The sequence below is a fragment of the Podarcis filfolensis genome (genome assembly GCF_964270895.1).
Source record: "Podarcis filfolensis genome assembly, chromosome: 15".
Lineage (NCBI taxonomy): Eukaryota > Metazoa > Chordata > Lepidosauria > Squamata > Lacertidae > Podarcis > Podarcis filfolensis.
The window spans coordinates 13,789,009-13,813,836 of NC_139618.1; the positions used below are offsets into that span (position 1 = coordinate 13,789,009).

Genomic DNA, 24,828 nt, shown 5'->3' on the forward strand with positions numbered 1-24,828 from the left:
GCTTTCCCAAAGCCTTGGCAGAGCCTTGACAGGTTCTTAAGAGAAGTTCCCCCTGTTTTTGTCCACTCTGCAGTAACCAGCTTTGGGACAAAGATGGAAGACAGAAGAACAGACGGCTTGAAGTTGAATAGGGTATGGGCAGCTGTTAAAGGAAGCTTGGCCTCCGTACGGCAGAGCTTTCCAGACTTTTCATGTTGGTGACACACTTTTTAGACATGCATCATTTCGCGATGCAGTAATTCTGTTTTACTAGCAAGCCAGAGGTTAAACTAACCCTTTTGCAGCCCCGGGAGGAGCGTGGGGAGTGTTCACACTACACACCTACACACTGCAGCCGACACACTAATGTGTCGAGGCACACAGTTTGGAAAGCTCTGCCATAAGGTTTTAGCCAGTTACCAGAGGCAACGGAAGTGCCCACCGCCCTCCCTCTCCTATAATGCTTCTCGATTGGCTAGAATGCCAACCCGTCCTCTTCCAATCAATGTGGCGCAAGAAGCTGTATCACCCGCCCAATCCGTGCCATGATTTGTCAGGCACCTGATATTCTTCTTCTGCATCAAGAGGTATTCTCTTAGGCTTCAGTTACTCCTTTAAAAAAGAAACAAAAGTCCGCTTGCGACAAAATGAAAGGTCAACTTCCAACACCGTCAAGCATCTGACCCACAAACGCTGATCCGAGTTCTGGACTTTGGGAAGTTTGTTATGAAAGCCGTTGAAATTTCTGCAGAAGCTCAGACCACCGCCTGGTTGAGGGCTGCATCCTGGCAACCGAGCCACCCTAGCTGGGAGGCCCATTTCCCACTTTCCACCACCCTCAGCGTATCGGGGTTGAATTTCCAGAACTGGTCGTTTCGGAAGAAGTAAACGAAGCCGTCAGGACGCGTGAGAGCGCCGTTCGCCATGGCAGGCACTCCTCCCCAGTCTTTCAGGCTCCTGGGGTAGTACGGCTCCACTTGGAGGGACTCTCCGCTCACCATGTAGTATTTGGGACCTTTGAAAAGAACCAGATGGTGGAGGGGCTGGAAATAGAGCGCTGTGTCGGGGTGTCGGGGGAGGTCCCCCGTGCTGCTGCACTTCTGGGGGAAACCGGCGTTCAGGGAAGAGCCTTTGTAGCGCCAGCATCGGCCACCTGCAGGGGGAGACAGAGAGCAGGATGAGGCAAGGCAGATCTTCATGGCGGTAAGAAAAGTTCAACAGTGGAATGGAAGGTGGTGGCCTATCCTTCATGGGAGAGGTACTCAAACACAGTTTGGATAGCCATCTGTCAGGGATTCTTTAGCTGAGATTCCTGCAATTCCCTTGGGGTCCCTTCCACCTCTATAATTCTATGGTTCTTTTAAATTAGGGAGGACTGGGTTCTAGCTGTGGCCCTCCAGACGTGGTGCTGGACTCCAGGTCCCATCAGCCCCAACAGCCAGCATGGCCAATGGTAGCTGGAGTCCAAGAAGCTAGAATCATAGAATTGTGGAGTTGGAAGGAGGGGTCATCTAGTCCAGCCGCCTGCAATGCAGGGATCTTTTGCCTAATGTGGGGCTCAAACCCACAACCCTGAGATTAAGAGTCTAATGCTCTACCACCTGAGCTATGCTGTTGTGCTGAAGTATAAAGACATACTTTTGGAGACTAAGAAAATGTCGAAACACACACACACACACACACACACACAGTGTGGAAGGTTTAATTTATGTTCCCCAAGACTTATGATCTTTAAGTTTAAAAGAGTCCAAAGAGTCTAGAGTAGTGGTTCTCAACCTTTTTTGGGCCACTGCCCCCTCGGTTCCATAAACTCTCACCCCCCCGGGTGCCCCACCCTACAGTATAAAAAGCATTATTCCAAATAGCGGTTTGCATGACCCACTAAGGAAGACCATAACACAATAAATTTCAAAAGAGTAACCATTAATTGCACATTGATTCAAAATCCAATTGCCTTTTAGCCCCCTCTGGGGAATCCCACCGCTGCCCCGGGGCAATGCCACATACTTTAGGAGCCACTGGGCTAGAGATGAGAGAGAGAGAGAGAGAGAATGCACTTGAAGACCATAACACAATAAATTTCAAAAGAGTAACCATTAATTGCACATTGATTCAAAATCCAATTGCCTTTTAGCCCCCTCTGGGGAATCCCACCACTGCCCCAAAATGAACTTAATTCACTATCAGTTCACCTGGCAATTCTGGGAACTGAATTCAGGGAAGGTCAGAGATCTTTGGGCTATTCTGGATAACTTTGTTCAGCTGAACTTGTTCGTTCCATGCGCTGTGACGGGGAGAGCAGGAAACTGATCCAGTGTCAACATCAAGCCCGGCAAGTACTGACACCGTTTACTACACCCCACTTTCTTTCTGATTTCAATAAAAGCATTTCCTAGTTAGCAATGGCTGGCCAGGTATGTACAAGGTTACAGGTGCTGCTTTTATTCTTTTGACTTAAAAAAAAAGGACATCTCTTTCCACAACAGAAAGGGACATTTCTAAGTGTGCTTATGCCATCAGGGCAGCATGAAGCAAAGCCTGCTTTTATTTCTGTAGACATAAAATGTGAAACTGCACATGCTCAGAGGACTTATCCCCCCCCCCCCCGTTTTTTGCCAAGGTTGACAAATTGAGGGGTTTTTTTTTAAAAAAAAAGATTTGGTTTAGCAGGAAGATTTGGTTTAGCAGGAAGTATGGAATGCAGGTAATGTGTGTGTGTGTGTGTGAGAGAGAGAGAGAGAGAGAGAGATGTTAATTGTATGCTTCACAAATGACATAATACACATGGCTATCTCATGGGCGTAGGAAAGGGGTGGCAGGGGAGCGGTCTGTCCCAGGTGCCATCATGGAGGGGGGTGACAAATTATCAAGGAACAATTACTGCCCTACTAAGGCGGTTCATAAAAATCTTTTTTTTTTTTGAAAATGCCTGCTCCAAAGGTCTTATCTAACTACACTAGGGATTATATAGCTATATATGAAATTTCATGCCTATCAGTTAATATCTTGACCCTCCGCCACGAAAATAGCTGTTTAACTGGCTGTTTTCTTATGTCGTGAAGGCTGAAATTTCAATTCAGTGGAGCAGGCATTTTCGAAAAAAAGTTCACTTTGCAGGTTTTTTAAAATAAATTTTATTAAATAAATAAACAATAAATATAAATATAATAACACAAGCCAAAACACAATCCATCCTGTAGATTTAAGTATCTGTCCATAGTCGCCTACTTGTTATCAGAGGCCCAGAATCCACATTCCTTTGTAAGAAAATATAAAATAACGTAAAACCATTTTTGCAGGGGGGGGGGGAACGGAATTAATGTGGGGGTGAGAAGAATTTTCTGTACCAGGTACCACCTGACCATCCTACACTTCTGGGCTATCTAAGCCGCACTCCCCATAAAAGTTCATTGTCCTGGATACTAGAATTCCAGACTGCACCTCAGCTAACAGCCAGGAGATGGCGGCAGGGTTTACCTTATGATCTTAACAACACAAATCTAAAACACATTTGATTTAATGGGAAGCCAATTCTCAGGCATTCAAAGAGAATTTGATTTTGAGTAAGCAGGTGTATGACTAGAGTCTTGGAGCAGGTGCCAAGACTGAACAAAACAGGGCTCCCAGCTTAAATTCATATAGCCCAGTGGGATAAGATGACTTGAGCTTGGAAACAGAAGTCCTTGGTTTGAATCTCAGCTGTGAGCTCTCTAGATCTGTGGTTCCCAACCTGTGGTCTGCAGACCCCGGGGGGGGGGTGTCTACATAACTCACCCAGGGGGTCTGTGGTACCATTCACATAACAAAAACTACCACAGAGATATCAAAATTTTCAAACGTAGGGGGTCCATGGCTTGGCTTTTGAAAAAGTACACAGTACAGTGGTACCTCAGGTTACATACGCTTCAGGTTACATATGCTTCAGGTTACAGACTCCGCTAACCCAGAAATAATACCTCGGGTTAAGAACTTTGCTTCAGGATGAGAACAGAAATCATGCTCTGGCGGCACAGCAGCAGCAGGAGGCCCCATTAGCTAAAGTGGTGCTTCAGGTTAAGAACAGTTTCAGGTTAAGTACGGACCTCTGGAACGAATCAAGTACGTAACCAGAGGTATCACTGTACTAAGCTAATTGGGAACCACTGCTCTAGATTCTCCTCTCAGCCTCAATCTTCCCAATAAAAAAATGGGTGTGATAAATACTGGTCAACCACTACAGCAGGGATGGCGGACCTTGGGCTCAGAGGCCAAATGTGTAACTCTAGGCCTTTCTATCTGGCCCTCAGGACTCTCCAGAGGCCACACCTTCACCAACCCTACTTTGCCCCTCCTCCCCCCTGAGTGCCTCTTGCCCTCCTGGTAACTTCTCTGGTATCTCGATAATCATTAGCATGTTCTGGAAAGGCAGGGCACTGCTTTTACGTCCAAATCACAGATGGGAAGATGGAGGCTTACAAAGAGAGGAGCTTTCCTAAGGTCATTGGGAAGTGCCAGGATGATGTAAAGATCTGTACTCCCCACCTCACAGACAACTCCAGTCAAGCTACCTTTGAAGAAATAGAACTTCCCATCTTCCTCAGAGAAAGCCGCGGCATCAATGGTGGACGGGAGCCCCGGCCACATGGCTCGGAGCGAGTCTGGACCAGTAGCGTTACCTCCTTTGGATACAATCCAGTAATGGCCGCCTTTGAATATATAGAGATTGTCTTCCAGGTCTGTTGAAAAATAAAGAGAAGGTGCGTGAGAGGGTCTTGTGTCTTTGAGCGAGAGATCAGAAACCCAGGTACTTAGGGTTCCTGCAGGAATATATCAACATAAGAAGAGCCAGCTGGATCAGGCCATTGGCTCATCTAGTCCAGCATCTTCTTCTTACAGTCGCCAACCAGATGGTTGTGGGAAGCCGACAAGCAGGACCTGAGCCCAAGAGCCCTCTCCCCTCCTGTGGTTTCCAGCAACTGGGATTCAGAAGCATTGCTGCCTCTGGCTGTGGGGTCAAGAGCACAGGCATCTTGGCTAATAGCTGCCCATAGATTTATCCTCCATGCCTTTGTTCAATCGTCTTTTTAAAACCACCACTGCCCCTCTGAGGGAGCGAGTTCCATAGTTTAATTATGAAGAAGGACTTCCTTTTATCTGTCCTGAACCTTCCAACATTCAGCTTCGTGGGATGTCCACAACTTTTCATACTTGGACAGAGGGAGGAAAACGTTTCTCTGTCCACCTTCTCACAATTGTATGAACTTGTATTGTTCTCTTACTCACATTTTCTCTAAACTAAAAAAATTCCAAATGCTGTAACCTTTCTTCACATGGGAGTCGTGACATTCCCTTGATCAGTTTGGTTGCCCTTTTCTGAACCTTTAAATATCCTTTTTGAGATGAGGTAACCAGAACTACACAACTCTGATAGGGGATTGAGGAATTTACTTGGGCTGACTGAGGGGGGCAGGGAGCTGTCTGGAATTCTGAAAATACCCACCCCCCATCTCCAGAATCTGCCCCAGTGGATCATGTCGTGAGAGTAGAATCTACCCAAGTGCACTTTCAATTGCAGATTTTACCCAGAAGATTTTACCCAATATCCTTCCTGGATATTGCCACCTGTATGGTAGCAAACATGCCTGTTATCCATTATAGGTTGGGTTTGTTGTTTTCTAGGTAGAAAATGATTATGAAATGTGTGGAAGAAACTCCAACAAAATGGATCCTGGGAAGAAGACTGAAGTGGTTATAGTGTTCTCTTTCTAAAAACAGAACATGGCATAAATTATCCCCCAGAAATTCCCAACAGAGTCCTCTGTTTGGGGAAAGTTTTCATCCCAACCAATGGAAAATACTGGGATAAAAAAAAATCACATACTTCCCATGCAGTTTTCCACAGAAAAACTGATGCAGGGAAACAAAATTTAAAGCGCCCTTCTCCTGACACAACATACACTCAACTCTGTTTAGGGATAATTTGTGTAGCCCGAGATCCATTGGAATTTGGCTTCCCTTAGGAAAATGCCCCAGAAAGCAGTCTGTGCAAAGTTTCTTACAGCACAGTCCTAACCATGTTTACCCAGAAATATGTCCTATTGAACATATGGGGCTTACTCCCAGGTAAGTGGGGTTAGGATCACGGTCTGCTGAAGAACCTGTTAAGGAGCTTTATTCATTTACACTTTTTTATCTAAGCATTTAAAAACCATCTTTCTTAGACAGCAGGGTGGGGTACAAAATAAGACACCCAGAGTGGCTGGAGAAATCCAGCCAGATGGGCAGGCTATAAATAATAAATTGTGATGGTGATGATGATGATGATGATGACACACAAACTCCAGAAAGGTCATTCTACCATAGGTGAAAAGAAATGAAAAATCAAAGTATTTAATCCAATCAAAACAACTCTGAAAGGCTGTGCCTAATGCAATAGGACAGTCTCCACAGGGAATTTTACTGTCCAAGTTTGGCCCTTTGGCCACCACCCTGCACCCATTCTCCAGCTGATGCACTATCTCTTCTTACCCATGGTTATGGCATCAAAGAATGACCAGCAGTAATGAGAACTGTGGTCACTGCCCTGGTGCTCAGTGCCTTCAAGATCCTGGCTCCAGTCCTGGAAGTGAGCAAATAATTTTCCTGGGAGCTGGACCACAGACCCCCGGGGAGGCTTGCCTGCCAAAAAGAAATCACAAGGTCCCATCAAAACAGCCACTGGGCTTGAGTGTCTATTCTTGGAAAGTGCTCATGGACACTGCCTATGTCAAACTTCCATGTTCAGAAGAGGTGTACCACCAGGCTAGAAATAAAATTTAAAAATCTGGGTCCATGCAAATATGTGGTATTTAGCTGTACAACCAGTCCCGGACTTAAGGCTCAGGGTGGGTCAGGGTTGAAGCAAAGGGCGAAGGGCACAATTTGTGTATATATCAGGCAAAGTTGCATAAGAAGCACAGTCATCCTTCATAATCCACACTCTTCTGAATTCTGCAATGCAGTTTCTCAGCTAAGCTGCTGTGATTCCTGCATTGCAGGGGTTTGCGATAGATGACCCTTGGGGTCCCTTCAAATTCCGCAATTCATTGATTCTATGATTCTTAGTAATGTATACAAAAATGTATATATTAAAGCAACATAAAAATGCACTATATTAGGCAAAATTGCATACAAGAATGTGAGTGTTAGCAGAAATTTTGCACTAAAATGCTGGTGCTTTTTCATGAGGACTTTAAAAGAAAATCTGCAAAATGTTGTGGAAATGAACATAAGAATGGAAAAATTAGAAACTGAGGACACCCCCCCCACCGTACGTTTACAGCACCGCAGTATCACATGGGTTTTCCCAAAGAATCATGAGAAGTTTGCTAAGGGTGCTGAGAGTTATTTGGCTGCCCCTTTTCCCCTCGCCCAGCTACAACTCCCAGGGTGGTTTAATTTTTCACAGGGTACTCTGGGAATTGTAGTTCTGGGAGGGGAATAATGGAGTCTCCTAACAACTCTCAACACCCTGAAGAAACTACAGCTCCCAGAATTCTTTAGGAGAAGCCATGACTGTTTAAAGTGGTTTCATGGTGCTATAAATGTATGGGACGAAGGTGGCCTGAGAGAGACAAAAACTGCCAGATTCAAGCATCCCTAGTTCCCATCCCCATTCATATGATTCACACGGTTGGAAAGGACCTCAAAACTCATCCTTTCCAACCACCTGAAATCTATTTGCCGCAATTTCCCTCCTAGGTGATCCAGCCTCTGCTTAAAAACCCCTAACAAAGGTGTGGAAAATTATATATGTATATCCATACAGTTTTGTGCTGAGAACCCACCACCGTCCAGGGCAATTGGTGCCACTGTCAAACAATCCCTAGTTTACAGCAGTTCAGCATCATCCCGCTTGAGAAACCATGGATCTGTGTTCCTCCTCCTTAAGAAAACAGGCACAGGATGTGGTAGTGGTGAGAGCCAGTGGGGTGTAGTGGTTAGTGTGTGAGACTCGGACCTGGGAGAGACCAGGGTTCAAATCCCCCACTTGACCATAAAGTTCACTGGCTGTGACCTGGTCGACCTCTCAGGCTTGTCGTGGGGATTAAATGAGGTGAGAGAATTATGTACGCCACCTTGAGCTCCCTGGTTGAAGAGGTGAGATTTAAAGACAATAAAATAACAATAAATCACAAGCGAACCACGTTTACCGTATAAGTTCTGGACGGACAGGATGTCATCCCAGTTCAGGACAAAATCCTTGCCCAGCTTCTTGTAGTAAGGGGACATGAGGGCACTGCGCACAGGGGAGTGCTCCAGGCCCAGAGTGTGGCCGATTTCATGCGCCACCACCACAAAGAGGTTGCGCCCCTTCCTGCTGTCCAGCGACCACCTCTCGTCGTTGTCGAAGTGAGCCTCGCCCCGGCGGGGGAAGAAGGCATGTGCCAGGGCGCCCCCTGGGGGTGAGAGAGGAGATGCCATTAGACTTCCCAAGTGCAGCGGTCTCATCCACACATTAAAAGGCAGGAGTCCTCTTTTCTGCAACCCGGCTTCGTGGAGACTGAATGATTCCTTCTGTTTATCAAAAATACTTGTAAACCACCCTTCATTTTCCACAGAGACCATGCAAGGCATGGATTAAGCTAATCATGCCAAAAATCATATTTAAAAAGTGAAGCAATCTCGAACCCTGGACCCTGGGGTAGTTCTCCTGGCCAATGAAATCCTGCCATTCCTCACAAGAAGCTGCAGTCAGACTCAAAATTGCTAAACACAGGAAGTTTGCATTGGGTCCCCCTAGGCATGGGTGGCTTGGGAGGGTGTGGGGGATTGCTTTGCCTGAGCATTTAATGGGATCACAGAATTTTAGGATCAGAAGGAATCCCAAGGGTCATCTAGTCCAACCCCCTGCAATGCAGGAATCACAGCTGAAGAATCCCCGATGTATGGCCATACAACCTCTGCTCAAAAACTTCCAGTGAAGGGGAGTCCACCACAGAGGGTTCTAACAGAGATTTCAAAACAAGACCATGTTGATGTTGTATCATCTCCGTCAATATGCTTTGTAAATAAAACTAGCACACTGCACTTCACATGCCTCTCTGTGGTGAGGCTACTTTATCAACCTGTGACTCTTACATCCAAAACATCCCTTATAGGAATCTATATTATTATGATACCTGTAAAAGTGAATTGAGCTTTCTGTTTCTTTTATTCATGCACAGTTCATTTCTTTTTTGTCTTGTTTGTGCGCTGTTGTTTTTGAGCACTCAAACAGTACAACTGTAAAAGAAACGATCAGAGGTCCCTAACCTTTTTTGGGGGATCCAGAGGCATATTTGGAAATCTGGTTAACTGTCGTAGACACTGTAAAATACCCATTTCAGCAAAGCCCCAAACCAAACCTTCCTGCTGATGAACGGCAAAACACTTGGAAGTACAGTCATGCCTTGGAAGTCAAACGGAATCCGTTCTGGAAGTCTGTTTGCCTTCCAAAACGTTCAAAAACCAGAACACGGCTTCTGATTGGTTGCAGGAAGCCACAGAAGCCCCATCAGATGTTCAGCTTCTAAAAATAGTTCGCAAACCGGAACAGTCACTTCCGGGTTTGCGATGTTCGGGAGCCAAAACGTTTGGAAACTAAGCTGTTTGACTTCCAAGGTCCAACTGTACCTGGAGATGCTATCAGGGATTGAACCTGGGACTATTCCACTATTGGGCCATTGCCCTTCCACAAGGCATGGGTGGGAGACTTGCAGCCCTCTGGGTGTTGTGGGACTCCCAACTCCTACCAGCATCAGCCAGCCTGGCCAGCAACAAAGGATTATGGACGTTAGGAGCCTGGCAACATCTGGCAAGCCAGGGCTTTGCCATCCCTTTTCCATGGGCTTACAAAGGGAGGACAGGAGTACCTGGTCCATCAAAGGCATTGTCCACACCATCGTTGTGGTCCCCATGGAAGAAGGTCAGGCGGATGTCGGCGGGATCCCCTGCAGCCTCCCAGAAAACCAAAGAGGAGACATTGCTCCAGAGCTCAAAGGCTGCTTTCACTGCCTGGCGCACCTGATGCTCAGGTAAGTACCGGGGCCAGTTCACCACTCGGTAAGTCAGGTGTCGCTTGTACCATTTGCCACCTATAAAAAGGAAGAGACAGAATCATAGATCGGAGGAGTCGGAAGGTACTCAAAGGGTCATCTCGTCCAACCCCCTGCAATGCAGGAATCACAGCTCAAGAATGCCTGACACATGGCCATCCAACCTCTGCTTTAAAATCTCCTACGAAGATTTCAATGCCTTCCAAGGGAATTCGCTCCACTGTCAAACAGCTCTTACTGTCACAAAGTTCTTCCTAAGGCTCATTTGAAGTCCTCATGAAAATCCACCAGTATTTTAGTGCAAATCCCTCCCAATATACACAATTTTGTATTCAATGCATCCTAACACACGCATTTCTGCAATACAATTTTGCCTGATCTAATGAATTTTTGAGCATTGTTTTCACTAATATCTGCATTTTTATACACCTTGTACCCTAAGATCTGCATTTTCCCCTACCCATTACTCAGCTGCAGAACTGCACTGCAAAATTCGGAGGAGTGTACACGGCTGTGTTTCAGTTTGCATGTTGTTTTGGAAATGGCAAAATCAGGTAGGTTCCCTTTTAAACGTGAACTGAATCAGACTTCTCTCCCCTCCTAACTCCAGACAAAGAGACAAGAAAATATTCTTTTAGCTTGAAAACTTCTTACAAAAATGTTTCCTCTCTGTTGGGGGGAGGGCTAGCTTCCTGCTAGGACACAGGATAAACAATGAGCTCACAAGAACTATTTAGGCAGATGTCAAGGGAGCCTAGAATACCTCCGATTGGGGCTGGGAGGGAATTAAATAATATTATCATTATCATTTATCTGTTTATGTGCTGGTTACAGTGCACATGCATATAATAATATGCAAAGATTGCTTTTCTTTTTAACAGAACCAGTAAACAAATAACTCTCTCTTCTTACTGAGAATCATAGAATCATAGAATTTTACTTTCTGGGAAGGAATAAAAACTCCATGCTGATAAACTTAATATCAAGAGTTTCAGAATGTTCCCTTGGACACAGTGCCTGTCAAAAGCCTGATTCTTGTCAAGACATGTAATCAGGCACTCTCCTGCGGCGATTAAAAAATGTCTCTAGGTGACTGGGCTGGAAGACTTATAAAATGGTAAACATAAACTTGTCCTCACCGCCCCCCAACCTCAAATGACTAATGCAGGCTAGCAAACAATTGTTGTGGCCTCCTGACTTTCTGTGTGCCCCACCCCCCAATCTCCCATCTCCCACTGCAACCCGCAGCAGGGCTGAAAAGTCACACCTAACCCTGGGCGTGGTGCAAACCTGTTTTAACTCCCCCCAAAGCAATTGCAGTGATTAAATTCCGTTCTTGAAACATGACTCAAACATCTGAGCGCTGCCCTCGAGGATCCCTGGAATGGATTCAAGCTGTAGTCATGTTCCCAGAGGGAAGATACACATATTTCTAAATGCCAATCCAATCCCAGGTGTGTTTCTTTGCAGGAGCGAGTTGGAGGGCAGTGGAGAAGAAGTTAAGATGGAGTTAAGATGGGTCTGCTCCAGAGGGTCCTTCTGGTGCAAAACTCTTCTGTTTGTCCTGTGATTTCTAGGTGAGGATCCAAGATGTTTTTCTTGTGTCCCCCCTGGAAAACCTGCTGTTTACTCCTGAATCAAAACAAACATCCATCAGACTCTCCCTGCCCATCGGGGCACCCGGCTGACCACCGGGAGACCAGGGTGCTAGACTTTTGGTCTGATCCAACTGCAGGGGTCTTCTTACATTCTTTTGCATTAAGTGCCAAGCTGTCAGTCACCCAAGTTGTTGCTACATTATACAGCGCTGTCCCACCGACATATAGTTAGGCTTAACTGCTGAAGGGCGCGAGAATGCGGGAGTCGTGCCAACAGAGTGGTCTGCTTCATGTCAGAAAGGACACACATGTGAAAACAACACAGAGGAAAATTGGGCCGCAGAGCCCTGGCTTTTTCTTCCCCCACTGTCGGGAACAGATGCTGCCTTGTCAGGCACAGTTTGAGGCCTCCTAGAGCAATTGCCTAATCTCCCCATTTTACATTTCCCACGGCTGGCCTAAAGCACAGCTGCTCATTCGGCTGTCTAGGAAAGATCTCCAGGCAGGGGATCTGGTAAACAGGGAAAGTCCAGTCCCAGCACCTGGATTTTCCCAATGCACAAGAATATTGTTCAGAGCTTACGTTAACTGCTCCTAAAAACAAGACCCTGCCTGCAGCTTTCATGGTGCAAAGTGCTGGCTGTGAACTATAACATCCTAAATGGTTCAGGAGAACCAGAACGCCCAGAAGACTGATGAACCTGCCTGGTCTTTAAGATGGTCTTCCCAGGCCATTCTTTCCCACCTGCCCAGCTTAGCAGGGATTAGCATGGCAAGATGTCCTGCTTGACAACAGGGATGGCCATATCTGCTTTTCAACAGCATGATATATCAGCAGCTAACTATTGCAATATACTGATATATCACGAAGGTCGGAATGTATCTTGGCTACTTCTTCCTTCCCACCTTAGGGGAGAAAGAAGCAGGCAAGAGACATTGCCCAGCCCTCCAGCTGAGCAAGCCCCCACACCACTCTGGCTCACATGAGCTGGAGGGGCAGGGAGGCTTCCTTAAACTGCTCAGCTGGGGGGCAGGAAGCTCCAGGAGTGACCAAGGGAGAGTATCCAGGGCCTTGAAATCACCCATCAACGGGGCCTGGACAGCAAACTGTGCAGACACACAGCTTTCCTGGTCACTATCTTCCACTGTTACGAGATGTATTTCTATTTAAATGATAGTCATCACTTCTAATCCTGCATCTGTTAAAGTAAAGGTAAAGGGACCACTGACCATTAGGTCCACTTGTGGCCAACTCTGGGGTTGCGGCGCTCATCTCGCTTTATTGGCCGAGGGAGCCGGCGTACAGCTTCTGGGTCATGTGGCCAGCATGACTAAGCCGCTTCTGGTGAACCGGAGCAGCGCACGGAAACGCCGTTTACCGTCCCGCCAGAGCAGTACCTATTTATCTACTTGCACTTTGACGTGCTTTCGAACTGCTAGGTTGGCAGGAGCAGGGACCGAGCAACAGGAGCTCACCTCATCCCGGGGATTCAAACCGCCGACCTTCTGATTAGCAAGTCCTAGGCTCTGTGGTTTAACCCACAGCGCCACCCACGTCCCTTCTGCATCTGTTAGTACTATTTAAAAATCTAGCAATATGTGATACAAACCTGGTTGACTTCTTTCTGGGAGTGATGCAGTTCTTAATTTTTGGCTGTGGGTAAGCAGCTACTCTAACTGATAGTCTGTAGAGAGCACAGAAAGTTGCCTTAGAGCCGTGGTTCCCAACGTGGGGGCACACGCCCCACAGGGGGGCAATTTGATTTTTAAGGGGGGCAATTTGGAAGCTTGTTTAGACCAGTCAATGGCTTTTTAGGCTTTCTAAACCACTGGGCCTAGGGCTTGCCAAACGGAAGGTCAGTGGTTCAAATCCCCGTGTCGGAGTGAGCTCCTGTTGCTCGGTCCCAGCTCCTGCCAACCTAGCAGTTCAAAAGCACGTCAAAGTGCAAGTAGATAAATAGATACCGCTCCGCCAGGAAGGTAAATGGCGTTTCCGTGCACTGCTCTGGTTTCGCCAGAAGTGGCTCAGTCATGCTGGCCACATGACCCGGGAAAATTGTCTGCAGACAAACGCCGGCTCCCTTGGCCAGTAAAGCGAGATGAGCGCCACAACCCCAGAGTCATTCGCGACTGGACTTAACTGTCAGGGGTCCTTTACCTTTTACCACGTGAATAGGAGTTCACTTTTTGAATAATAAGACTTATATGTCACGGGGATGGGGGCATCAGGATTTAAGAGATGCTTAGGTGGGGCATGGCCAAAAAAAGGTTGGGAATCACTGCCTTAGAGTGAATCAGACTATTGGTCCATCCAGCTCAGCATTGTCTGCACTGACTGGTTGCAGACCGCCAGGTTTCTCACGCACAAAATAATCCCAGCCCTGCTTGGAGATGCTGTCCGGAACTGAACCTTCTGCATGCAAAGCAGATGCCCTTCACTGAGTCACAGCCCTTCCCCAGAGGGCGGCAATGGCTCTGACCCTGCAGCCTAACACAGTCAAGCACACTCAGCCACTGAATACTCCTGGTCCCATAGGAGGGACAGTGAAATCCGATGACACTGGCCACTGGTGGGACAGTTTCACTATCTATCTTCCTATGTACATATGAACGTAAGGCTGTCATCACGCAGCCCCGCCATTGGAAGATTTGTAGTGCTGCATCACAATCCTGGATTTGCATGAAGTCGGGGTGGGATAGGGGAGCAAAAGAGAAGGCAGGCTGCACCACACCAGAGGCTGTGGCACGGGGCACAGAAAAGAGGGGCACTGAGAGGGGGAAAGTGCTGCTTTAAAACAACAGCAGAGGAAAACCCCAGAAAGACTTACTCTGATGAGAGAACCGTTTCCGGCGCCTCCTCCTGACCGCCCTTCCCGAAAGCATCGAATCCACCCTGTCCTTCCATGCGGATCGGCTGTCTAGGTCATTCACGCCGCATCGGGGGAGGCTCATGTGGCGGATGGTGGAGGCGTCGAGGGCACCGCTGAGGGGCACGTGGTACACCCACTGGAATTCCCTGCAAGAGAGGAGGACTTGGTTGGCCGATGATGCTTGTTGGTCTAGGTCTCTAGGTTGAGATCCGCATCACATACTTCCTCAGAAGAGGCCTGGGCACAGTAGCTTTCTCCTCACCAAACTACAATCCCAGCAGTCATCACAAACTACAGTTCCCAAGATTCTTTGGGGGAAGAAGCTATGTGCTTTAAATGTACGGGTTGTGTGTGGCCTATGTTTGATTCTCACCTGGGATGCAAGAGGCCACAAGTTCCCCTGAGGAACCGAGGGCTGTACCTTGAAGGATGGGCTGTGGCTCAGCAGTAGAGCATCTCCTTTGCATGCAGACGGCACCGGGTTCAATCTCCAATGGCATTTCCAGGGAAGACTGGGAGGGACTCATGTCTGAACTCCTGGAGGGCAGCTGGCCAGTCAGTATGGACAATCCTGAACTGGATGGACCTGTGGTCTGACTCTGGATAAGACAGCTTCCCATGTTCCCATTTAAACTAGCCCTTTATCCAGATCCACGAGGACTAGAATCTTGCCTAATTTTTTGGGGAAGAGTTGTAGCAACAGAGGCGACCCTCTGAATGCAAAAGGTCCCAGGTTCTTGGCTGCTTGGCAGCCCGGGTGAAAAATTTATTTATTACATTTATATCACACCTTTTCTTCCAAGCAGCTCAAGGTGGTGTGCACATGTTTCTCCCTTTCCCCAATTCACACTCACAACAACCCTGTGAGGTAGGTTAGGCTGAGAGGCAGGGCCTGGCCCCCAGGGTCACCCAGCTGAGCTGCATGGCTGAACCAGGACTGGAACCCTGGTCTGCCCCCCCAAGACCCTAGTCCAGTGCTCTAACCACTACACCTCACTGTCCCCTTCACCCTGCCATAAAGCAGTGGCGTCATATGATTGAAACACTCAGTGTAACTTTGTTTTTTGAACAGGGAAGTACTTTCAATAGTGGGCTTTGGCGGCGACAGTGGGATAAGGGCGGAGGGAGAAAATTTAAATAATAATAATAATAATAAATTCTCAGAAGGAGTGTTTGAAGATGGCTGGAGTCCAGAATGCAGCAATGGCATTTCTGGAATCTTCCAGCCGGGCCCGAATTGCAACGTTTGTACAGATCTTGTCCTCCACAGGAGGCTAGGCCCATACAAGGGAAAACGACAGAGCAGAGGCCTCACTCTGTGCTTTGAGTGAGAGAAAGAGCAGCAAGGCTGAGCAGAACGGGATGGGTTTTACAAGCCAGGCTTGAGAGTTGGAGGAGCCACGATTCCAATGCAGCTGTCTTAAAGCAGAATGTCTTAAAGCAGTTGAAGTAATATTAACATGCAGGCCTTCAGAATCTGCCTGGCGCTGTCCTCCCGAGGCAGCCCACTCACTCCGCATCTTAAGAGAGAGCAAGCAGGGAGACAACGCTTTAATAAAATGTGCACGTGTTAATTTATGGACCCCTCCAGACAGGCGTTTTATTATGGGCGTGTTCTGCAACAAGGCCTTGATGCAATAACAGTGCCCTAGCAGTGGGTTTATTCTGCTTTATTGGTCGTTCAGCAATGCTCCCCCACTGATGACACATGAATGCTAATGCATCCCAATAGCTAGACAAGTATAAAACTCCAGAATGCTCATGGGGAAAAGCTCCTCTCTCGCATAACACTAGAACTCATGGGCGAGGTGGTGCCCTCGTGCCCTCAGACCGTGCAACATCATTGGGTGCGGCAGTGCAGGAACCTGTAGGCCTCCTAATGTTCAACTCCCATCAGCCCCAGTCAGCATGGTCAATGGCCAGGGACAATGGGCCTTGTAGTCCACAACTTTTGGTGGGCACCTCGTTGGCTAGCCCAGGACATATAAGTAAAATGGAAGAAGGAGGAAGGGTCTGTCTCTGCATGCTCCACCCCACATTGACAAACTTGGGACAAGTTTGGTGGCAGCCACAGGACAGCTGCCACACTTACCTAATGGCCTCTGAGAATTCAGCTGGATCCAACCCTCGGTGCATGGACCCAAAGTAGCCATATTTTCTAAGGAACTTCTAAAATCAAAAGGAGAGGGGGATTAAAAATTAGATCAAGATTGTCAGAAAATGTTGATCTTATGCACAGAGGATCCCACTGCCCAGAGATTATGCAGTAAATGTTATTATATTATATTATATTATATTATATTATATTATATTATATTAATCAGGCTTCCCTCCAGATGTTTTTGGCCTACAACTCCCATGATCCCTAGCTAGCAGGACCAGTGGTCAGGGATGATGGGAATTGTAGTCTCAAAACATCTGGAGGGCCAAGGTTGAGGAAGCCTGTATTGTATTATATTGTATTGTATTGCATTATATTATTATAAATTCATACACAGCTTGATTGTAAGAAACCTCAAAGTGATTTACAAATAGAAGAAAACAAGGACATTTTTTAGAAAAAAAAACAAATTAAAACATTCAGAAAAATTAAACCAGCAACAAGCTGGTTTTCACAGGGGAGTAACATGCTCGCTGTAAGTGGACCCAGTCAGCAGCCTGGACGCAGTATTCTAGAACAGCTAAAGCTTCCAAGCACTTTTCGGAGGCATGGTGGTGGATCTTGATGTCACTTCAATTTCTCTTTGTGCACCTTTTACTCCTGCCAAGAAGCGGCTCCCCTTCCAAACTGCAAAAAAACCCGAGCTTTTGTTCACAGTCCATTCAGTCCGGCTGAGCCTAGCCTCTTCATTCCAGAGAGAGTTTGTGCGCCGGCTCTGTTCTCCCTTCCCCTTATCAGCCCAGATTCCGGACATAAACACCACCGCATGGAACAAAAAAGCAGAGGCCATAAATTTTTCCATTTCTCTGGAGAGCCAGGCAGTCATCAGAGACCCTCCGCCCCAAGGCCTGCTAGATGTGAGATGCCACATACCTGGGACAGCAGACCTGGGGCGAGGGGGATGGAGAGGAGACAGGAAGGTCTTTGTTTTATTTTCCTTTTTTTGCTGCTATTCCTCTGTCCTTGCAGCAAAAGGGAAATCCAGGCAAAATGAGGGGGCGGGAATTATTGTTGTTGTTTTAATTTATTGCCTGCCCTTCACCCTAAAGTGCCAGGATGGATTACAATCTAAGACACAATATTAAAAACAATTTTAAAAGCTTACAATTACAAAAAATACGATCACAAAAAATCTAATAAAAAGTAACAAAATTTCATACTGTTGTTTAACATTAGACTTAGATTTCCAGTCTTTCTGCATTAGAAATCTTCAAGGCTATCTTCTAAAAAGAGATTAATAGAGAAGCAGTTTAATATCCAAAAGTTTATAATCCTGCACATTTCAGCCCTATCAGGTCCTTCATCAGGTGAAGTGGAGATGGCATAACAAAATCCTAAGTATCTGTATCTTTAAATCCCCTGGTGAAGGAACTGGTAGGTCTGAAACATACATTTTAAGCACCTTCAATGCACATTTAAAGAACATCTCCTTGAGGAATTCTGGGAATGGTATTTTCCCTGCAACAGAATTACAATCCCCAGCACCCTTAACAACTACAGTTCCCAGGATTCATTAGGATGAGTCATATGATTCAAATGTGTGTAGAAGCTTTAATCATATTGTGTGGATCAGTCCTCTCTCTCTCTTCCTGTATAGGAGTGTATGGTAAGATTTCCCCCTCCCTTTCCACAGCAGAGAATATCTCCAAAAGTCAGGTCTTCCCACTGACCCACCCTCCAATTTTCACCTTTTGTGAAACAGTCAACATTGGGGAGAAACCTTACCAACATACATAAGAGGGACATCCTGGAAATTAAAGAAGCCATCTCAGCTTCTGATGGGCTCCTGGAATGTCCTGCTTGGCTCCTGCGAGATCGTGGCCCTGAAAGATGCATGCTTTTGGGTGCCGTGCTCTCATGCAAGTCACGTGACTCGCCTGGGAGCACGGCCCCAAAAGACTCATATCCCTGTTTTCCTCCCAGGCATGTTGGAGGGTATGTGTCAATTTCATTAATGCTGGACCACTCAGAAATACTTAAACGAGACTTTCCCAGCCAGGGGCCCAACCCTCTCGCTGTTATGGACTACAAATCCCATCAACCCCAGCTGGGGCTGGTGGGAGTTGTAGTCCAAAACCTCTGGAAGGTGCTGGCTAGGGAAGGCTGACTTAAACCCACCAAAGACACAAAGGTGAGACTGACATGCCTTCCCCCTGTTTCAGCAATGCTAGGGACAGTGATGAAACTCCTCTTTGTTAGACTCTATGTGGTGCTTATTTTCCTCTTTTTGTTTGCAAAAGCACCAAATCAACCTTGGGCCCCTCGCAAATGGCAAGTTTTTGCATCAAGTCTAGCATCTTGTTCTCACAGCGGCCACCAGGTCCCTATGGGAAGCCCACCACCTTTTGTGGTTGCCAGCAACTGGTATTCAGGAGTATTGCTGCCTCCAACTGTGGAGGCAGAACATAGTCTTCTCCTCCATGAATTTGCCTAATTCTCTGTTAAAGCCATCCAAGTGGGTGGACATCACTGGCTGCCGCAGGAGTGAGTTCCATAGTTTAAAGTGAAGAAGCACTTCTATCTGTCCTGAATCTTCCAACTTTCAGCTTCATTGGCTGCCTATAAGTTCCAGTGTAGTAAGAGAGGGTATTTTCTGCATATATTCTGGATATATTCTGCTTCAGCTTGTTCTGCAATGCTTCCCCAATGCTACCACATTGTTGCTGTCCAGAAGGGTTATAGTGAAACAAAAGCAGGACAAAAATTAACCAGAACACAAATCATTGTGAACGTGTGATAAAAAATATATGTCTGAATTTAATTGGAGAACCTGAATTTGCCAGCATGTGAATGAGAAGCAGTGTGGTGTAGTGGTTAGAGTGTCACACTAGGACCTGGGAGAGATCAGGGTTCAAATTCCCACACAGTCACATGGAAGCTCACTGGGTGACCTTGAGCCAGTCCCTGCCTCTCAGTCCAAATTATTTCACAGGGTTGTTGTTGTGGGAATGGTGCATCCGAAATGTTGTGCAAAGGGTTAATGCTATAGCATAGAATCTTGTGATGTCATATATACTGAGGCATTTCGCCCCAAGTTCAGTTATCAACTGTGTGAGAGTTTCAACAGTGAAAGCAGCAAGTGTGTTGTGTACGCTGCTACCGGTCCTCAGAGTCAGTGTGTAAATATCAGTCAATCTCAGATACAAATTTGTGTAAAATATGTTTCAGTAACACAAGTATCAGCTACTTCTCTTGTACATTCAATCCGATCAGAGCAAGTACAGCAGGTACAAGTCATATGTTGTTTTTAAACTTTGAAAAGCAAGTGTTGCCAGGTTTTTCTAGGAGAAAAGAGAACTATTAAAAACAGGTCAAACCACCCAGGCCAACTTCTGCACAACTCTGTAAAGTACAATTACCACAGTTGTGGGGCTCGAATGTGAAGAGAGGAGAAACATGTACGCTACCTTGAGCTCCTTGGAGAAAATATGGGATATAAATGCCGTGCAGCGCAACTGAATCCCACCCCAAAATGGCAAAATCTGAAAGCAGCCTGTCTAATCACAGCAGGACACTGTGTATGAGCTCCTAAGCTAAGCAGGTCAGGAAAAGTCTTCTCCCAAAACAGCTGGAGGTGACACGATGATGATGATGATGATGATGATGATGATGATGATGATGAAGAAAAGCATAACCGGTGGACCGCAGTGATGTTTGTCATTAAAGTGCTTGAAAAGGAATGTGAGATTTCTACCTTTGCATGCTAAAAGCATACAGCTTGTTTCAGGTGTGACAGTGAAGTTGTGCCCCCAATTTTAATTCAGGGGTCAGGTGGGATGTACTTCAGCGATCATGAAATTTGGGGGACACTGGGGGGAAATGCATTCAGTATGCTAAGAAAAGCAAGCATAAAATAAACACAAAGTGGTATGCACTGTCCCTCTGCCCCCATTTTGTTCTCACAGCGACACTATGATGTAGGTTTTTCTTTTCCTTTTTGCACACCAGTGCTGAGTTAGAAGACATTTGTTCACCTCCTCCTCTTCCCCCAGGCAGAGCCTAATTCTGGTTACAAGCTCTCCAGATAACAGCAGCGCAACCTTAACTGATTAGATGAAGGCATCCAGCTTAGAGATAGATAGATTAAAATTGATAGATCAGATAGATGACAGCTTTCAAGGCTCTGCCCTCGATCCTGAGGCCATAGTAAACAGCCTCTCTTAAGACTCCAAGCCTCTCTTAAGATTCCAAGCAGCTTCTCTTCCCCCACCCTGTTCTCCCTCCAAGCCTGCAAAGGAGGAAATGCCCTTTTCTATAGAATATTCCATAAGGCAGGAAACAAACAGGAGACCTTTCCATAGCCCTCTGCCTCTCAGATCCTTGTTTAGCATAATGGAGGATGGGTTGAATACAGACAAAAGAAAGCTCTCCAGATGGTGTGGGCCAGAGGCTGTGCTCAGAAAGCCACAGGCCAGGAAGGCATGTAAAGAAAGAGATGTATTGAGCGCATATGTATTGTGTGCTTTTTAGCATGTTTATAAGGGATCTACTGTAGAGTTAGGAGTGAGCAGTGAAGTGGCCACGTTTGCTGATGATGCTAAATTGTTTGGGAGTAAGCAATCGTAATTTCACATATAGACTCACGGGGTATGAACTGGAGGTGACGGACCAGGAATGAGACCTTGGGATTGTAGTGGATAGCTCAATGGAGATGTCAACGCAATGTGCGGTTGCTACGAAAAAGGCAAACTCCATGCAAGGGATCATTAGGAAATGAAATGAAAATCATATAGGACTGTAGAGCTGGAAGGGGCCAAATAAAACTGCCAATACAGTGGTACCTCGGGTTACAGATGCTTCAGGTTACAGACACTTCAGGTTACAGACTCCGCTAACCCAGAAATAGTACCTCAGGTTAAGAACTTTGCTTCAGGATGAGAACAGAAATTTTGTGGCAGCGGGAGGCCCCATTAGCTAAAATGGTACCTCAGATTAAGAACAGTTTCAGGTTAAGAACAGACCTCCGGAACGAATTAAGTTCTTAACCCAAGGTACCACTGTATCATAATACCGTTATACAAATCTATGGTGAGACTGCATTTGGACACTGGTCGTCTCACCTCAAAAAGGATGTTGTTGATGAAGGAGGGTGGAGTGACTCCCCTATGGTGAAAGGTTTGGGACTTCTTAGTCCAGAGAACAGATGAGTAAGAGATGGCACAAAAGAAGTTTATAGAATGATATATGGGCACGGAGAAAGTGGACAGAGAAAAAATTTCCTCCCTCTCATAACACCAGAACTCATGGGCATCCAATGAAGTTGGAAGTTTTGGAACAGATAAAAGGAAGGACTTCTTCACACAGTTGAGAAACTATGGAACTCTCACAGGAGAAATGCACCAGGCCGGGCCCATTTGTGGTACAGCTTCTGGAGAATGCTGAATAGAACGCCTTTTTACCCTGTCTTTTGATACTTGAGGGGTATATTTTTAGAGCCCTGCTTATTTCTGTACAGTGGTACTTCGGGTTAAGTACTTAATTCGTTCTGGAGCTCTGTTCTTAACCTGGAACTGTTCTTAACCTCAAGCACCACTTTAGCTAATGGGGCCTCCCGCTGCTGCCGTGCCGCCGGAGCACAATTTCTGTTCTCATCCTGAAGCAAAGTTCTTAACCTGAAGCACTATTTCTGGGTTAGCAGAGTCTGTAACTTGAAGCGTATGTAACCTGAAGCGTATGTAACCCAAGGTACCACTGTAATTGTAAATTGCTTTAAACAGTTTTTTAAAAAATAAATAAATTGTGTTTTAATTTGTTGCCCTGGAACATTCGGGAAAAGGGCAGGTAATTAAGAACAGACACACATCCGTTTGAATTCTAGGAACATAGGAGACCGAGTCAGATCATTGATTCATCTAGCTCAGTACTGTCTATATTGAGTGGCAGAGGCTCTCTGGGATTTTAGGCTGGGGGTCTCTTCCAGCCCTAGGTGGAGATGCCAGGGATTGAATTTGGAGCCTTCTGCAAGCAAGGCAGGTGCTCTAGCACTGAGCTACCGACCTTCACCTAAAAATAAAAAAAGAATCCAGTCCTCATGCCTCTGGTTAATGGCACAATTAAATAGGAACATGGGCAGTTGCTTCAAACTAAGTTAGACCATTGGGTCTATCTGGCTCAGTACAGTGGTACCTCAGGTTACATATGCTTCAGGTTACATACGCTTCAGGTTACAGACTCCGCTAACCCAGAAATAGTGCTTCAGGTTAAGAACTTTGCTTCAGGATGAGAACAGAAACAGTGCTCCGGTGGCGCGGCAGCAGCAGGAGGCCCCATTAGCTAAAGTGGTGCTTCAGGTTAAGAACAGTTTCAGGTTAAGAACAGGCCTCCGGAACGATTTAAGTACTTAACCCGAGGTACCACTGTATTCCCTATACTGACTGGCAGCAGCTCCCCAAGATTTCAGGCAGGGCTCTCTCTCAGCCCTACCTGGAGATGCCAGGAATTGAATTTGGGACCTTCTCAATGCAAGACAGATGCTCTGACCACTGAGCTATGGTGCCTTCTCTGCTGTTGGTGTCTGCAGATTTTGGGAGCTGTCACTCAGCTTCCTTTCCCATCAGGGCATAACTCATCGCTCCCTGCTGGAGTCTTGTAACTTTCTGCCACACATTTATTCCTCTGATTTATGTTCCAGACAGCAATAGCATGATAGCATTGGGGACGCATCTTGGCACAAGCTAAATCAGAATAAACCTACCAATGATGCCCTGCTGTTGTGCCATAATTATTGCAGGAAACGCCCACATTAAAATAAAATAAAAACCCACCAGTCTGAAGGTGCCCAGGAAGGTAATATTTCTCCACATGCTGGTGTTTCTGAAAGTTGGAGAGGGCTCTCTCTCTCTCTCTCTCTCTCTCTCTCTCTCTCTCTCACACACACACACACACACACACACATACACAATTGAGTAAGCCCAGGTTTTAAAAACAGAAACTCATTTGCATCCAGTTAGCCAGAAGAGTTCATGAGCACCTCTTTCTTGGGAAGAAATCTGGGCATTAACCCCTCCCTTCCCTGCTCTTGGGAGCCTCACCTCCGCCTCCTGCTGGCTCTCAGCCCCCGCCCGGCCGAGCCCCGCGGTGTCTCCTCGGGAGTAGAGCCGCGACAGAAGCAGGAGACCCAGGATCGGGGCTGCGGCCATCGCCCAGCCGGATGAGAGCTGCTCTCCGGAGCCCTGCTCAGCCTCCTTCTCTCCCTCCCATCCGGCGGCGCCGGCTGAGCACGCCCAGAGGAGACGGCAGGAAGGCAGGCAAGCAGGCAGGCAGCTGGCGGGCTGAGCAGCTCCTGCCCTCGCGCAGACACACAAACGCAACCTCGACGAGGCTTTCCCCTTTTCCTTAGGCTGGACAGCTTGAAGGGACCACTCCCCTTCCCCACTCGGCGTCTTTTTGCGCGGCAGGCAGAAATCCAACAGGGGTAGCCAACGCCCGTGCGTTGTGAGTCTAATGAAACACCTCGAAGTGTAAACAAAAATTTTTTTTTCCTTCCAGTAGCACCTTAAAGACCAACTAAGTTAGTTCTTGGTATGAGCTTTCGTGTGCATGCACACTTCTTCAGATATCTGAAGAATATCTTCAGGAATATCTGAAGAATATCTTCAGGTATCTGAAGAATATCTTCAGGTATCTGAAGAAGTGTGCATGCACACGAAAGCTCATACCAAGAACTAACTTAGTTGGTCTTCAAGGTGCTACTGGAAGGAAATTTTTTTTTTTGTTTTGACTATGGCAGACCAACACGGCTACCTATCTGTAACTGGAACCTCGAAGTGTGCCAGCGATAAAAAAAGGACAACGATCAAAACGATATTAACATATTTTCTCTTTCTCGCTCTAATATATATTAATGATTAACGGTATTAACAATATTAACATATTAATAAGTATTAAGCCATTTCATGTATACGGTATACTGTGCGCCCACGTGTAAATGATTTCATATAACAAAACAAAACCATTTCTCATACACACACACACAACCCCATACAGATGCAGAGTGAAATTTCACAAAAGTCCCCTTAAAAGGCTTGTTGAAAAAGGAAAGTCTTTTGTAGGAGTCAAAAGACAATGGAATCATAGGATTGTAGAGTTTGAAGGATCATCTAGTCCAACCCCTTGCAATGCAGCATCCGTGACAGATGCCCATGCAGCCTCTGCTTAAAACCTCC

The 24,828-nt window shown here is 46.4% G+C and overlaps 1 protein-coding gene across 3 annotated transcripts; it reads right to left on the reverse strand.

The window, feature by feature from the left end:
- Positions 1-93: 93 nt before the first annotated feature.
- On the reverse strand, positions 94-24,085 carry MMP28 (matrix metallopeptidase 28). 3 transcript variants are annotated; one of them, XM_083588120.1, is made up of 8 exons: positions 23,695-24,081; positions 16,595-16,671; positions 14,461-14,648; positions 9,852-10,073; positions 8,151-8,396; positions 6,487-6,636; positions 4,527-4,694; positions 94-1,132 (listed from the first exon to the last, which is right to left on the reverse strand). In XM_083588120.1, exons 1-8 carry the CDS (start codon positions 23,800-23,802, stop codon positions 735-737), a joined length of 1,557 nt encoding a protein of 518 aa, XP_083444246.1. In that variant the 5' UTR covers positions 23,803-24,081; the 3' UTR covers positions 94-734. The 3 variants fall into 3 exon arrangements, with proteins under 3 accessions (XP_083444246.1, XP_083444247.1, XP_083444248.1); XM_083588121.1 differs by lacking the exon at positions 23,695-24,081 and adding an exon at positions 23,428-23,481; XM_083588122.1 differs by lacking the exon at positions 6,487-6,636 and having other exon boundaries at positions 23,695-24,085.
- Positions 24,086-24,828: the final 743 nt, after the last annotated feature.